At 45.6% G+C, this 14,770-nt stretch overlaps 1 protein-coding gene across 1 annotated transcript in view; it reads right to left on the reverse strand.

The window, feature by feature from the left end:
- Nucleotides 1-8,925: 8,925 nt before the first annotated feature.
- Nucleotides 8,926-14,770, reverse strand: part of OTOGL (otogelin like) — a 180,405-nt gene continuing 174,560 nt past the window's right edge. Inside the window, exon 55 of the mRNA XM_054399714.1 lies at nucleotides 8,926-9,126. Coding sequence (XP_054255689.1) covers nucleotides 8,926-9,126 — 201 coding nt within the window. The remainder of the gene's footprint in view (nucleotides 9,127-14,770) is intronic.

Here is a 14,770-nt window from a genome sequence, read left to right on the forward strand (position 1 = left end):
TTGCTCATCAGTCATTTAAAAACCACTGAGTGTTAAAAAAAAAGCAGGGTTTTTTATATTTTACTACTGATTAGTGGATCAAAATTTGTTGAAATCTGTGTAACCCCTTGGGTTGTATTCCACAGCACAATTTCTAGCAAGATGTCCCTTTCTCAGTTTTCAAAATAAGCCTTAAAACACTGTAAGCACACCTACAGAATCCAATGGTACGTGTTGGTATGATGCTCAAGAGGAGCAAAGAGTCTGTGTTTATTATGATTTCACTGAATCACAGAATGTTAGGGGTTGGAAGGGACCTCCAAAGCTCATCCAGTCCAACCCCCCTGCCAGAGCAGGATCACCTACATCAGATCACACAGGAATACATCCAGGCAGCTCTTGAATATCTCCAGAGAGGGAGACTCCACACCCCGCCCTGGGCAGCCTCTTCCAGTGCTCTGTCACCTTCCTATTCTTCCTCCTGTTTCCATGGAACTTCCTAGGCCTCAGCTTCCACCAGTGCCCCTTGTGCTGGCATTGGGCATCACCCAGCAGAGCCTGGCTCCAGCCTCTGGGCACTCCCCCTGCACATCTTTAGCACCAGCAATGAGGTCACCTCTCAGGCTCCTCCTCTCCAAGCTACAGAGCCCTCAGCTCCCTCAGCCTCTCCTCAGAAGGAAAATGTTCTCCTCCTTTGATCATCTTTGTGACTCTTTGCTGGACTCTTTCAAGCAGCTTCCTGAGGTCCTTCCTGATCTGAGGGCTCCAGAACTGGACACAATATTCCAGATGTGGCCTCAGCAGGGCAGAGTAAAGGGGGAGGATTTATTATATTTACTCATCAAAACTGGTTAGCTGGACATAAGGAGACATTTTATTGTTCTAGATTTTACATGAAAGGGGTTAAATCTGACCTCTTAGGAATGAAGCTGCTCTCAGAAGCAGTCTTGGAAGCCATACATTTGCTCCCCAGTGTGATACCAGTTTCTTCACTGGTGAGTATCCCTACATGGAGCTTAGCCTCAGAGGAGAAACAGACACTGACAAAGGCTTGCTCCTGGAGTCACTGTAAAGATCTTAATTTACCTCCTTGGGACAGGATTTCTCCTTGGGGAAGAATTTCTGATTCTCCTTAATCAACCTCTTGGCCTCTGTGCAGAGGTCCCACACAAAGTTACAAGTGGATTCATCTATAAAAAAAGAAAAGACAAAGAATATGTGGCAGGAACACCACTGATTTATTTCCCCAAAGCTGCTTGAAGAGCTACGCTCAAGACAAAAAACTTTGCGTGACTGAATCTGCCTTTGGCCTGGTTTGAAGCAGTGAATTCAGAGGTAAACTTACCTCAGTACAATTCCCAGTGCCCTAGCTTTCCCCAAATCAACATTTTTTAACAGAAAGTAAATTTTTTTCACTATGCTCTTTGAAATTAAATCAGTTTAATGAGCTGCTAAAAAAATTGTCTATCAGTTATTTCCAGGCAAAGGAATTATAGAATAAATAAAAATTAGTGCCACTCTATCACAGAATCAGAGAACAGTAGAGGCTGGAAGGGACCTCCAGAGGTCATCCAGTCCAACCCCCTGCCAAAGCAGCATCACCCAGAGGAGTCCACACAGGAATGCATCCAGGTGGGTTTGAAATGTGTCCAGAGCAGGAGACTCCACAACCTCTCTGGGCAGCCTGCTCCAGGGCTCTGTCACCCTCACTCTAAAGAAGTTTCTCCTCATGTTGAGCTGAAGCCTTCTCTGTTCAAGTTTGTCTCCATTGTTCCTTGGCTTATTCCTGTGCACCACCCAAAAGAGCCTGGCCCCCTCTTCTTGACACCCACCCCTCAGCTCTTGAGAGACATTGATTAGATCCCTCTCAGCCTTCTCTTCTCCAGACTAAACAGCCCCAGGGCTCTCAGGCTCTCTTCACAGGGGAGATGCTCAAGTCCCCTAAGCATCCTCCTGGCTCTCCTTTGGACTCTCTCCAGCAGGTCTCTGTCTCTCTTGACCTGGGGAGCCCCAAACTGGACACAGGATTGCAGGTGTGGTCTGAGCAGGGCAGAGCAGAGGGGGAGAAGAACCTCCCTAGCCCTGCTGACCACACTTTTCTTGCTGCACCCCAGGCTGCCATTGGCTCTCTTGGCCACTGGGATGTGATTGGAGGGATTAACTTCATTATGGAGGAGTATGTCCCCTGGGAGTGCCAGCTCTATGGTGTTGGAGAAATGCTTGTTCAGCCCTATGTAATTTTAATGTGCACAAGCAAGCCATTCCCTTTCCTCAGCAGCCAGAGTATCTCCTTGTATGCATATACCACTAAGAGGAACAACACTTATTATTTAATGTCTATTTTCTTAGGCAGTATCCTCACACTATTTCCCTCTTGAGACAGTATCTTGTTCTTCAGTGGGTTGTGCCTCATTTTTTCCTAAAAAATCAGTATCCAGTTAAATGTTTCATTCTGAACTAAGGAATGCAATTTTAAATGAAAGCCCTGCTTAGAACTTGTAGTAAGCAAGGCAGGTTTAATCTCACCAGACACGTGCCTCTTTGGAGCCTTTATGTTACTCAGGCTCAAAGACAGATGTAGTATATCAAAAGCTGCTGCCATGAAACCTCTGATCTCAAAACACTGAGTCAGTCTCTCTCTGAGAAACACACATAAGGCTGTATTCCCTGAATGCTGTTTCAGCTATTAATGTCAAAAGCAAGCTGCAGCCTATTCAGCTGTTCTGCAAAGCAAATATAATATTTTTCCCTTTTTTTTCCCCCAGTATATTTTATAATCACTGAATAAGAAGGGAGGCTTTATTAATGGGCATTTTTGAAGACAGCAGCAGGAACCCTTCTGTTTTAACCTCATTAAATCAAGTGTGCATGGCACATTCCACCTTAATCCAAAGAGCACTCCCCAAAACAACCACTGTCCTTCTAGTGATTAAGTTTTAACATCATTAACTGCTGATTTTCTCCTGAATGCAACATCAGTACAGAAGCAGCTCTTCAAGTTCCCTCATTCTCCATACAAAAAAGAGTTGTAAAAGTAGAAACCACCTGTATAGCATATTTTCTTTTTTTTTTTTTCCCAGACCATTCTTCAAGTGAGATTCTCAAATCTCTCAGCTTAGGGAATCTTATCCCACTCATTTCCACAGGCATATGACCACCAAGTTGGTCTAGGTGTGGAATTATTTTTCAAAATAGGCAAAACAAGGCAGGTGTAAAATGGTCAGCATGTGGCTGCCAAGATCTAGTCAGTGAATCATGTTAGGAGTTGCTGGAGTTCGTTGTTCTCCAGCTCTAAATATGCCCTTCCACCCCAAATTGTGATGAGTTGTCAACAGTAATAGATAATTTTGCAAGTTTCTGTGTTCTGTAGGCAGCTTGCACATTCCTCCCTCCTGGACTACTCTGTCCAGTTCTGGAGCCCCTGTTACAAGAAGGACCTGGAGGTGCTGGAAGGTGTCCCGAGAAGGGCCACGAGGATGAGCAGAGGGCTGGAGCTGCTCTGCTATGGAGACAGACTGAGAGAGTTGGGGTTGTGCAGTCTGGAGAGGAGAAGGCTCCAAGGTGACCTTCTTGTGGCCTTCCAGGATCTGCAGGGGGCTCCAAGAAAGCTGGGGAGGGACTTTTTAGGATCTCAGGTAGTGACAGGACTACGAGTAATGGAATAAAGCTGGAAGTGGGAAGATTCAGACTGGATGTGAGGAAGAAGTTCTTCCCCATGAGAGTGGTGAGAGCCTGGAATGGGTTGTCCAGGGAGTTGGACAGTACTGGCAGGCTGCTCTTAGGTCTGCCTGGAGCCTCCTCTTCTCCAGGCTGAACACCCCCAGCTCCCTCAGCCTGTCCTCATAGCAGAGCTGCTCCAACCCCCTGAGCATTCTCATGGCCCTCCTCTGGACCCCCTCCATCAGCTCCATGTCCTTCCTATATTGAGGGCTCCGGACCATATTCAGTTTCAATCCTGTTCTAAGTAGAGGGATATATTTACATTAATCCCTAAAAAGAAACAAAAAATCTGTATAGTTTTATGGGAAAGTTTTTATGCTGTGGAATTCCTTTTGCAAGCACAAATAGGAGAACAGAGCAGTAGAAATGTAGGAGTGAAGGAGCAGCCATGGGTGGGGGAAGTGACAGGGCACAGCAGGATGTGTGCTCAGGCATGCACAGCTTCTCCCAAGGTCCTTGCCTTTCCCAGTGCCAGTGTGGGAGTTTGAGAGGCATGCATTCCCAGCCAGGCTTCTGGGGGAGGTGAAATTGCTTGAATCTTACTTTCAGAGGGGGTAGAAGGGAGGGAACTCTGGTGGGTTTAAAGCTCTTTTAGTTAAAAACAAACTAATGACTTTTGGTATTTAGCTAGGCTGGGTTTGAGGCAGGTCAGCTTCCCAAAGCTGCCCACAAGCCAGGCAGGTTCACACACACTTTGAGACAGGGGTTTGAGGCAGGAATGCAGAGCTGAAGAGAGATGAGGAAAAGAAGACAGAGCTACAAACTGCTTCTACATTGTATGTAAGTTTATGCTTATGTTTGTAGCAGAACAGCCCTGCCACGCTGCTGCCTTATTCAAATTTTCTATCCATATCCAGGCCTCCAAGGGATAATTCCCACGATATAAAACATACCACATCATGGCAATGTCACTTCAATGGAGGCAATGGGGGAGAGATGGCTGTCCAGATAATCACAGAATCACAGAATGTCAGGGGCTGGAAGGGACCTCAAAGGATCATTCAGTCCAACCCCCCTGCCAGAGCAGGATCACCTAGAGCACATCCAGGCAGCTCTTGAATATCTCCAGAGAGGAAGACTCCAGAAACTCCCTGGGCAGCCTCTTCCAGTGTTCTGTTGCCCTCACAGGGAAATAATTCTTCCTCCTGTTTCCATGGAACTTCCTATGCCTCAGCTTCCACCAGTGCCCCTTGTGCTGGCATTGGGCATCACCCAGCAGAGCCTGGCTCCAGCCTCTGGGCACTCCCCCTGCACATCTTTAGCAACATCAATGAGGTCACCTCTCAGGCTCCTCCTCTCCAAGCTACAGAGCCCTCAGCTCCCTCAGCCTCTCCTCAGAAGGAAGATCTTCCACTCCCTGAATCATCTTTGTGGCTCTGTGCTGGACTCTCTCAAGCAGTTCCCTGAGGTCCTTCTTGAAGTGAGGGGCCCAGAACTGGACACAATACTCCAGATGTGGCCTCAGCAGGGCAGAGTAGAGGGGGAGGAGAACCTCTCTCAACCTACTCACCACAGCCCTTCTAATCCACCCCAGGATGCCATTGGCCTTCTTGGCCACCAGAGCACATTGCTGGCTCATGGTCAGCCTCCCATCCACTAGGACCCCCAGGGCCTTTTCCCCTTCACTGCTCTCCAACAGCTCAGTCCCCAACCTCTCCTGCTCCATGGGGTTGTTTTTTCCCAGGTACAAGACTCTCCCCTTGCCCCTGTTCAATTCCATTCCATTTCTCCCTGCCCAGCTCTCAGCCTGTCTCAGTCTGGCTGAATGGCAGCACAACCCTCCTGTGTCAGCCACTCCTCCCAGTTTGGTGTCCTCAGCAAACTTGCTGACAGTGCTCTCTGTGCCCTCATCCAGGTCACTGATGAATGGATTGAACAGCTCTGGTCCCAGTACTGACCCCTGGTTCACACTAATGGTTCACAAGTTTTAACAGAGGTTCACTTTCTGACTAGGCCAAAGCAGCCTTAATTTGAAATTTAATTGTCAAATTCAAGTCATATCCACCTCCACCACAGAGGTATGATTTTGATGCAGGCTTCATGAAGGATCCCAGCACAGTTCCTCTTGATGGCTGCATTGAAAAAGCAAAGTTGGTTAAGTGGCAAAAGGACCTTTTAATGCCATTTTTCACATCACATGTTCTCATGAGCTAATTTGAAGCACAGCTGCCTGCATAAACTACAGGTTTGTCAAGACTTTGCTTTATCATTTATAATTCATTTTACCTGCACAGGGAAATTAATTACATCAACACCTACTTATTGTAATTCTGTTAAACAATATTTATTCATTTCTCCTTAATTAAAGGCACAGTTCTAGATTGCAGAAAAGCACATTGCTTATTAAAAGAACAGCTGTTCCATCAAAACACACAAAGTGTTCAATCATTATATGGAAAAATGCTGTCTTGTAGGAATTTCAGTAATTTCTCACATGCTAAATTCACTAATAAGACTGGAGGCAAACTGTCTCCATGCAGATGTAGGATTCCTATCTCTAAATTGATATCTCTAAAGGCCTTGAAGATGTATTTTTCTCATGCAAGTTTTGCTTTTCATTTGCTCTATGAGTACACAAACATTACATGGTATCATAGAATTGTCAGGGTTGGAAGGGACCTCAAGGATCATCCAGTTCCAACCCCCCCTGCCATGGGCAGGGACACCTCACACTACAGCAGGTTGCTCACAGCCACATCCAGCCTGGCTGCAAAAACCTCCAAGGATGAGGCTTCCACCACCTCCCTTGGTAACCTCTTCCAGTGTATCACCAGCCTCATGGGGAAGAACTTTTTCCTAACATCCAATCTGAATCTACCCATTTCTAGTTTTGTTCCATTCCCCCAATCCTATCACTCCCTGACACCCTCAAAAGTCCCTCCCCAGCTTTCTTGTAGCTCCCTTCAGATACTGGAAGGCCACAATAAATAGTGGAAGGCCACAGTAATATATCAAGATATACTGACCACAAATCTTCAAACTGAAAAACAGAGGAAGAAACCCATTACAATTGTTAAAATGTGCAGTACCCTGTTTTTCAAATATATATATATACACACATAGAATCTTATTCTTTAGCTAGTAGGCAGTGAAATTTTTTATTTGTGAAAACTGCAAAATGGATATAAAATAGAATCCTTCAGATCAGAAACAGCTTTTAGACAATTTTAATGAAGGCACCAAAACTTGAACTCATCAGCCTTTGCCTAGGCTTACTTTATATATAAAGATTAAATGAATGTCTAAGGTTTAAAGACATTATTACGATTCTACTACATGCTGGGGATTTACTACAGGGACTTACAGACCACAGTTGTGGTGTTTCTTGGTGATTTACAGTGTAAGAAGTGTCCAGTCACAGAATTACAGAATCACAGAACCACAGAATCACAGAATCGGAGTCACAGAATCAGAGAGTCACAGAATCACAGATTCATAGAATCATAGAATCACAGAGTCACAGAACCACAGAATCACAGAATCACAGTCACAGAATCATAGAATCACAGTCACAGAACCACAGAATCAGAGTCACAGAATCATAGAATCACAGTCACACAGTCACAGAGTCACAGAATCACAGAATCACAGAACCACAGAATCAGAGTCACAGAATCACAGTCCCAGAATCACAGATTCATAGAATCACAGTATCACAGAACCACAGAATCATAGAATCACAGTCACAGAATCACAGAACCACAGAACCACAGAATCACAGAGTCACAGAATCAAAGAATGTTAGGGGTTGGAAAGGATGTCCCGAGTTCATCAAGTACAACCCTCCAGCCAAAGCAGGGTCACCTAGGGCTTGTCACACAGGAACACATCCAGGCAGGTTTTGAAAGTCTCCAGAGAAGGACACTCCATAATATCTGAGTAGCCTGTTCCAGAACCTCTCTGAGCAGCCTGTTCCAGTGCTCAGTCATTGACAACAGTTTAATGGACTTCTCAGTGAGATAAAATAATATTCAGCTGAACTCACTACTTTAAAATAAATTAGCCCAGTCATTCTCAAATCCCTAATATGTTTCTTTCCCATTTAAACATGGGACCAGTGATGGTTCTCTACCCGAGGATTCTAAGTAAAAGAACCAAAGAGAAATTCTGAACATTGATAGGTGGCCACAATCCAAAATTTTTAAACCCTGGCAGCAGACATTTACCAGGCTTAAACAGCTCATCAGAAAGCCACATGATGGCTAACTGTTCAAAACTGTTTCTGTTTTTCTTTCCATACATGCCAATACTTTAAAAGGAAATTTGAAGAACAAATACCACCATTCTTGCTAAATTTGTGAAAAGTGACATTTTAAAGCATAATTAAGTGTTGCAGCCACTTCTTGTTGTTGGAAGAGGTGTAGGAAACATAGTGAAGAACTGTTTTAAAATCATTAATAGAAGTAGTGCTCATTAAAAACACTTTCTGAAATTCAGTAGATTTTGTCATGTCATTCATTAGGACTGTTGCAGCCACTGTGCTGAGGGCAGCTGATGGACACCTGCAGAGTGCAGGATTCCTTAGCTGACCAATTCCTTAGCTGCCTAGAGCCAAACAATCACATTCCATGGGTGCCAAGAGCAACATCCTCACATTGGCATGCTTGGATTGGAACATGCTGCAGAAGCCACCTCCTTGACATGCTGGCAACTCTCACTGGGAGAAGATTGGAGCTTATAGATGTGGTTGGGTTTCACTGGTTAAGGGATTGGTAACAAAGAGAATAGAAACAGCCACTCTGAGCAAGAGTTACCCTTTGGTTAGGGACTTAGGTTAGAAACAGCTTGGGGGGTTAGGGCTTCTAGGGACTTCTGCTTCTGTCAGTGAGCTACTTCTGGGTAGGGCTTTGTGGCAGGGATGCTGCTAGGGATCTGCTCAGGACTTCTGTTAGCTGCTTCCCCTGTTATGGGCTTCCAGGACTTCTGCTGTAAGTGGGACTCTGAGACTCTGTAATGTTGGGGATAATACAGCAATAGAGGACTTGTGGGAGGCCTTCTGAGATTCTCTGCTCTCTGCATTTCTGGAATCTCCTTGCTATACAGCAGCAGGGTTCCTGCCTTCACTCCTCACCCAACAACCTCCTAATCAGCCAGAGGAACAACAATTAAGGACTTTTATTTTTATCGTCTTCAGAGTATCACAGCCGTCCACGGTCCAAACAAATACAGTAGGCTGAAAGGAGACTCCTTGTAATACTTCAGATTCAATTGCATGCAGTGTGCTGTTCAGTTCCACTGGCATGAGCAGCCTACAGGCTCCTGGATGACGTACATGATCTCAGTGCCATTTCCTGAGCAGCGGAGCGGCACTGCCAGGTCGCGGGTTCCAGTTTCTCGACAGCATTTACAGAACCTTAAATGGCTGTCAATGTTGACATTGAAAATGGTTGCAGATGGGCACTTGCCATCACAAGAAGCCACATTTACCTGAGGGTAAGAGAAGGACCGAAATCAGATGCCTCATAATGCATTATAAAACACCACATGTCAAACTTAATTGTGATTAAACCCCATAGTTATATTTAGGAAGGACTCGGTTCTTTTAAATATTTCATCTTCTAGAATTCAGCCATTCTAAGTCTTTTCTAAACATTTTAACATTCTGAGTTTACTGATTTTTTATTAAACATTTTTATTATAGAATCATAGAATCAGTCAGGGTTGGAAGGGACCACAAGGATCAGCCAGTTCCAACCCCCCTGACATGGCCAGGGACACCTCACACTACAGCAGGCTGGTTAGAGCCTCATCCAGCCTGGCCTTAAACACCTCCAGGCATGGGGCCTCAACCACCTCCCTGGACAACCCATTCCAGGCTCTCACCACTCTCATGGGGAAGAACTTCTTCCTCACATCCAGCCTGAATCTCCCCACTTCCAGCCTTATTCCATTCCCCCCAGTCCTGTCACTACCTGAGATCCTAAAAATTCCCTCCCCAGCTTTCTTGTAGCTCCCTTCAGATACTGGGAGGCCACAAGAAGGTCACCTCAGAGCCTTCTCTTCTCCAGACTGAACAGCCCCAACTCCCTCAGTCTGTCCTCATAGCAGAGCAGCTCCAGCCCTCCGATCATCCTGGTGGCCTTTCTATGGACACCTTCCAGCATGTCCATATCCCTTTTGTAATAGAGGCTCCAGAACTGGACTCAGTACTCCAGGTGTGGTCTCACCAGAGCTGAGCAGAGGGGGAGAATCACCTCTCTTGCCCTGCTGGCCACACTTCTCTTGCTGCAGCCCAGGCTCTGCTTGGCTTTCTGGGCTGCAAGTGCACACTACTGGCTCCTGTTGAGCTTCTCATCCCCCAGCACCCCCAAGTCCCTCTCCTCAGGGCTGCTCTCCAGCCAGTCCCTGCCCAGCCTGGATTTGTGCTTGGGATTGCCTCCACCCAGATGCAGGACCCTGCACTTTGTCTTGTTATGTAGTTGTTTAATCATGTATTCTGTCTTAACCTTGAGCTAAATGTTGTGCTGTGGATACCTGAGGTTTTTTTAGTCTGGAAAAGAGAAGACACAGAGGGGATTTACTAAATGTTTATCTGAGGGCTGGGGGTCAGTAGGGAAGGGACAGGCTCTGCTCACTTGCTCCCTGTGATAGGACAAGGAGCAATGGATGTAAGCTGCAGCACAGGAGGTTCCACCTCCACATGAGGAGGAGCTTCCTTAATGTAAGAGTCACAGAGCACTGGAACAGGCTGCCCAGAGAGGTTGTGGAGTGAGTCTCCTTCTCTGAAGACTCTCAAGCCCCATCTGGATGTGTTCCTGTGTGACTTGTGCTGGATTCTCTGGTCCTGCTGTGGCAGTGGGGTTGGACTCGATGATCTCTTTGGGTCCCTTCCAACCCCTGACATCCTGTGATCCTATAAACTAGAATCATCTGTAGCTTACAAATCAGTAAGTTCAAAACAGCAGAGCTAAATTCATGTTCTTCTCATGTTCACTGATGAAAAGTTCAATTCTGCAAAGCAAAATGAAGCAAAGGCTATCCCTTATCAGTGCAAAAGTTTTTTCCTGTCGTATTCATTCTGCTTGTGACTAAGGGCATACCAATATTAGCTGTCTTATCAATGTAACAAAAGCTGATGGAGTGGCAATCTTGAAGGTCTTTTCCAACCTGGTTAATTCTGTGATTCTGTGTGACAAGCCAACAAGGGCAAAGACTGACTATAAAATCATTTGTGCTCCTGCCTTCAGCAGACAAAGCTTTCTCTCAGTTCACATTGCATTACGTGAACATACTCTGACAGAAAAGAATCATAGAATCATAGAACTTTAGAGGTTGGAAGGGACCTCCAGAGATCCAACCCTCCTTGCCAGAGCAGGATCACCCAGGGTGGTCTGCACAGGAGTGCAATCCAGGTGAGTTTTGAATATGTCCAGAGCAGGAGACTCCACAACCTCTCTGGGCAGCCTGCTCCAGGGCTCTGTCACCCTCACTCTAAAGAAGTTTCTCCTCATGTTGAGCTGAAGCCTTCTCTGTTCAAGTTTGTCTCCATTGTTCCTTGGCTTATTCCTGTGCACCACCCAAAAGAGCCTGGCCCCCTCTCCTTGACACCCACCCCTCAGCTCTTGAGAGACATTGATTAGATTCCTCTCAGCCTTCTCTTCTCCAGACTAAACAGCCCCAGGGCTCTCAGGCTCTCTTCACAGGGGAGATGCTCAAGACCCCTAAGCATCCTCCTGGCTCTCCTTTGGACTCTCTCCAGCAGGTCTCTGTCTATCTTGACCTGGGGAGCCCCAAACTGGACACAGGATTGCAGGTGTGGTCTGAGCAGGGCAGAGCAGAGGGGGAGAAGAACCTCCCTAGCCCTGCTGGCCACACTTTTCTTGCTGCACCCCAGGCTGCCATTGGCTCTCTTGGCCACAAGAGCACATTGCTGTCCCATGCAGAACTTGCTGTCCACCAGCACTCCAAGGTCTTTCTCTGTGGAGCTGCTCTCCAGCAGGGCAGCCTCTAACCTGTCCTGGTGCCTGTTGTTATTCCTCCCTAGGTGCAGGACTCTGCACTTGTCCTTCTTGAACTGATTTGCCTTCATCCAGCTCTCAGCCTGTCCAGCTCTGGTTGGATGCCAGCACACCCTGACAGGTGTCAGCCATCCCACCATTTTTAGTATTAAAAAAAATGATCAAGAAATTGATACTTTTAAAATAAAACTTAAGCAGAGCTGATATGCTGTGAAGTGAAGCATGGTCATAGTAGCTCTGGTTCTTTTTGTGATAGCATTAAATCAGATTTCTTCTGCAAGTGAGAAATATGAAAGATGCTTTGGTCCACTCCCTTCCATACAGCCTGTGAACAAATGGGCCTTATCCAAACAAATTAGACCAAAAGTTACTCTTACACAGCTTTCCTGAAATCTGTAAGGAGAAAAAAGAAAAGAAGACCTTGTCCCAAGAACTCATAATCTCAGCTCTTGATTAATTAAATCTAATCTTACTCTATCCAAAGTTTGACAACATTAATCTGGCCAAAGGGCACATACACAGCTCCAAATCAGACAGAGCAGATACTGGCATTTGATGGGTCAAAATTATGCCATTGAGATAGAGTGCCAGGGGCTTGGCAGTGGGTGAGCTAAAGAGGAAAGGAAGTGGAGCTAAGGATATGAATAGAGGTTTTAGAGTCATGAAAAGCTGATGGTACTTCTGGGTGAAGGGTCAGAGAATCTGAACTGTGGAAAGATTGGGAGGCCATCAAGGAAATGGGGAATGATAAGATACTGGGGAGAGGGGTTTGTAATATGGATGGAGGTGGGCCATGGTTAGGTCTTTTTGGAAGGTGGATACAGGGGAAAGGAAAGATAAAGGTCATAAAAAGGAAGGCTTCATTTGTTGTTCCATTCATTGGAATGACCTGGAGCATTCTTCCTGCTCCTCTCTGAATCCTGTCTGGTTCTGCAGCAATGAAGATGAAACAGCAGAGAGCACCCTCAATAATACTGCACCATTGGCTGGTAAGAGACACTAGAATGAATTTATTTTCACTCCCTATTCATTTCCCTATAGGTCATAGCTCCTTGTTAGACTTTGTGCAGTCTAAGACTCAACTGCAGCCAGTTAAGTGCAGGAGAGCAATTAAAAGGCTTTCACAGAACTGGATGCAAGGGCAAGGTCCTTGTCAGTTAGTTTAAAAATCTGGAAGATTTGACTAAATCCTTATTTTTAATATCCTTTGCTTTAATTAATCTTTGGTTTGTCATACTGCTGTGCCTTAACCTAGGTCATTGAAGGAGCTGTGAAGCTCTCCACAATCTTTTCTCCCCTTAACTGTGGCAAATGACTAATTTTATGTACATATTTATACTCCCTCCTTACCAGTCCTTCTTCTCAAACTAAATAAACACACCACACACTCTTACTTCTACTAATAAACTTTAGGCATGACACTGTTGACCCTCTATCAGCATGAAAATTAACCTGCTCAGCTTTCAACCTGCAATGATATTTTGCCTCTAGTTTTGTGATTGTTTAGGTTCTTCAACAGAATCTTACCAGGGGCCTTTTGAAATCCTGCAGATACTCTGTCAATCGCTGCTCCTTTAAAGTAATACCTTGGAAGCACATTTGCTGCTCAGACACATCCTGCATTTTGTAGATGAGACTACACCAAAGCTGAGAAATAAGATGTCTTAAGCAGCCCCATAAATATATGGAATAATGAATTTATGATATTTATGAATTTATGATTCCTAGGGCTAGGGGGAATGGAACAAAATAAGAAATGGGTAGATTGAGATTGGATGTTAGGAAGAAGTTTTTCCCCATGAGGGTGGTGAGACACTGGCACAGGTTGCCCAGGGAGGTGGTGGAAGCCTCATCCCTGGAGGTTTTTGCAGCCAGGCTGGATGTGGCTGTGAGCAACCTGCTGTAGTGTGAGGTGTCCCTGTCCATGGCAGGGGGGTTGGGACTGGCTGATCCTTGAGGTCCCTTCCAACCCTAACAATTCTATGATTCTATATGGAGAGACATGCTATGTGGGGGAGAATACACAGAGGGTAAAGGTCTTTGATGTGGAATGCAGCAGTGTTTCCATCACATGCTGAGTGGAAGCATTTCTCCTCCTCTTTTAGAGTGGGATGTTACTTTGTGATGAGGAGTTTGGTGCCTCTGTTAGTTACAAGCAATTATGCTGTGTGCTTTTCATTTGAAGGCAGATATTTTTCCAGGTAGGAGGGCTGAGTCTTTCAGCCATAGAACAGCTTATTTTACTCCCTTTACGAGTAAGATAACATTCCTGGTGGCAAAAGTCTGGTTTTGAGAAGACAGAATTCCTTGCTGCATGTTGATAGCTTTAACCCACTTCTTAATACTTGATTTTTTAATTTCTTAATACTTTTATTTTCTTAAATACTTGATTTTTTGTTTGTTTGTTTGTTTGGTTTTTTGGGGGTTTTTTCTTAGCCTGGGGAGGAGAGGCTGAGAGCCCTGGGGCTGCTTAGTCTGGAGAGGAGAAGACTGAGAGGGGATTTAATAAATGTTTATAAATATCTGAGGGCTGGGGGTCAAGAGGGAGGGGACAGGCTCTGCTCAGTTGCACCCTGGGATAGGATAAGGGGCAGTGGATAGAAACTCCAGCACAGGCGGTTCCACCTCAACATGAGGAGGAATTCTTCACTGTGAGGGCCACAGAGCACTGGAACAGGCTGCCCAGAGAGGTTGTGGAGTCTCCTTCTCTGGAGGTTTTCCAGCCACATGTGGATTCCTATCATAGAATCAGTCAGGGTTGGTAGGGATCACAAGGATCATCCATGGACAGGGACACCTCACACTACATCAGACTGTCTAGAGCCTCATCCAGCCTGGCCTTAAATACCGCCAGGGATGGGGCCTCAACCACCTCCCTGGACAACTCATTCCAAGGTCTCACCACTCTCATGGGGAAGAACTTCTTCCTTATGTCCAGTCTGAATCTCCCCACTTCCAACTTTGTTCCATTCCCCCTAGTCTTGTCGCTACCTGAGATCCTAAAAAGTCCCTCCCCAGCTTCCTTGAGACCTGTGCTGGATTCTCTGGTCCTGCTCTGGCAGGGGGGGTGGACCCAATGATCTCTTTGGGTCCCTTCCAATCCCTAACATCCT

This window comes from Indicator indicator, chromosome 3 (genome assembly GCF_027791375.1).
Source record: "Indicator indicator isolate 239-I01 chromosome 3, UM_Iind_1.1, whole genome shotgun sequence".
NCBI lineage: Eukaryota > Metazoa > Chordata > Aves > Piciformes > Indicatoridae > Indicator > Indicator indicator.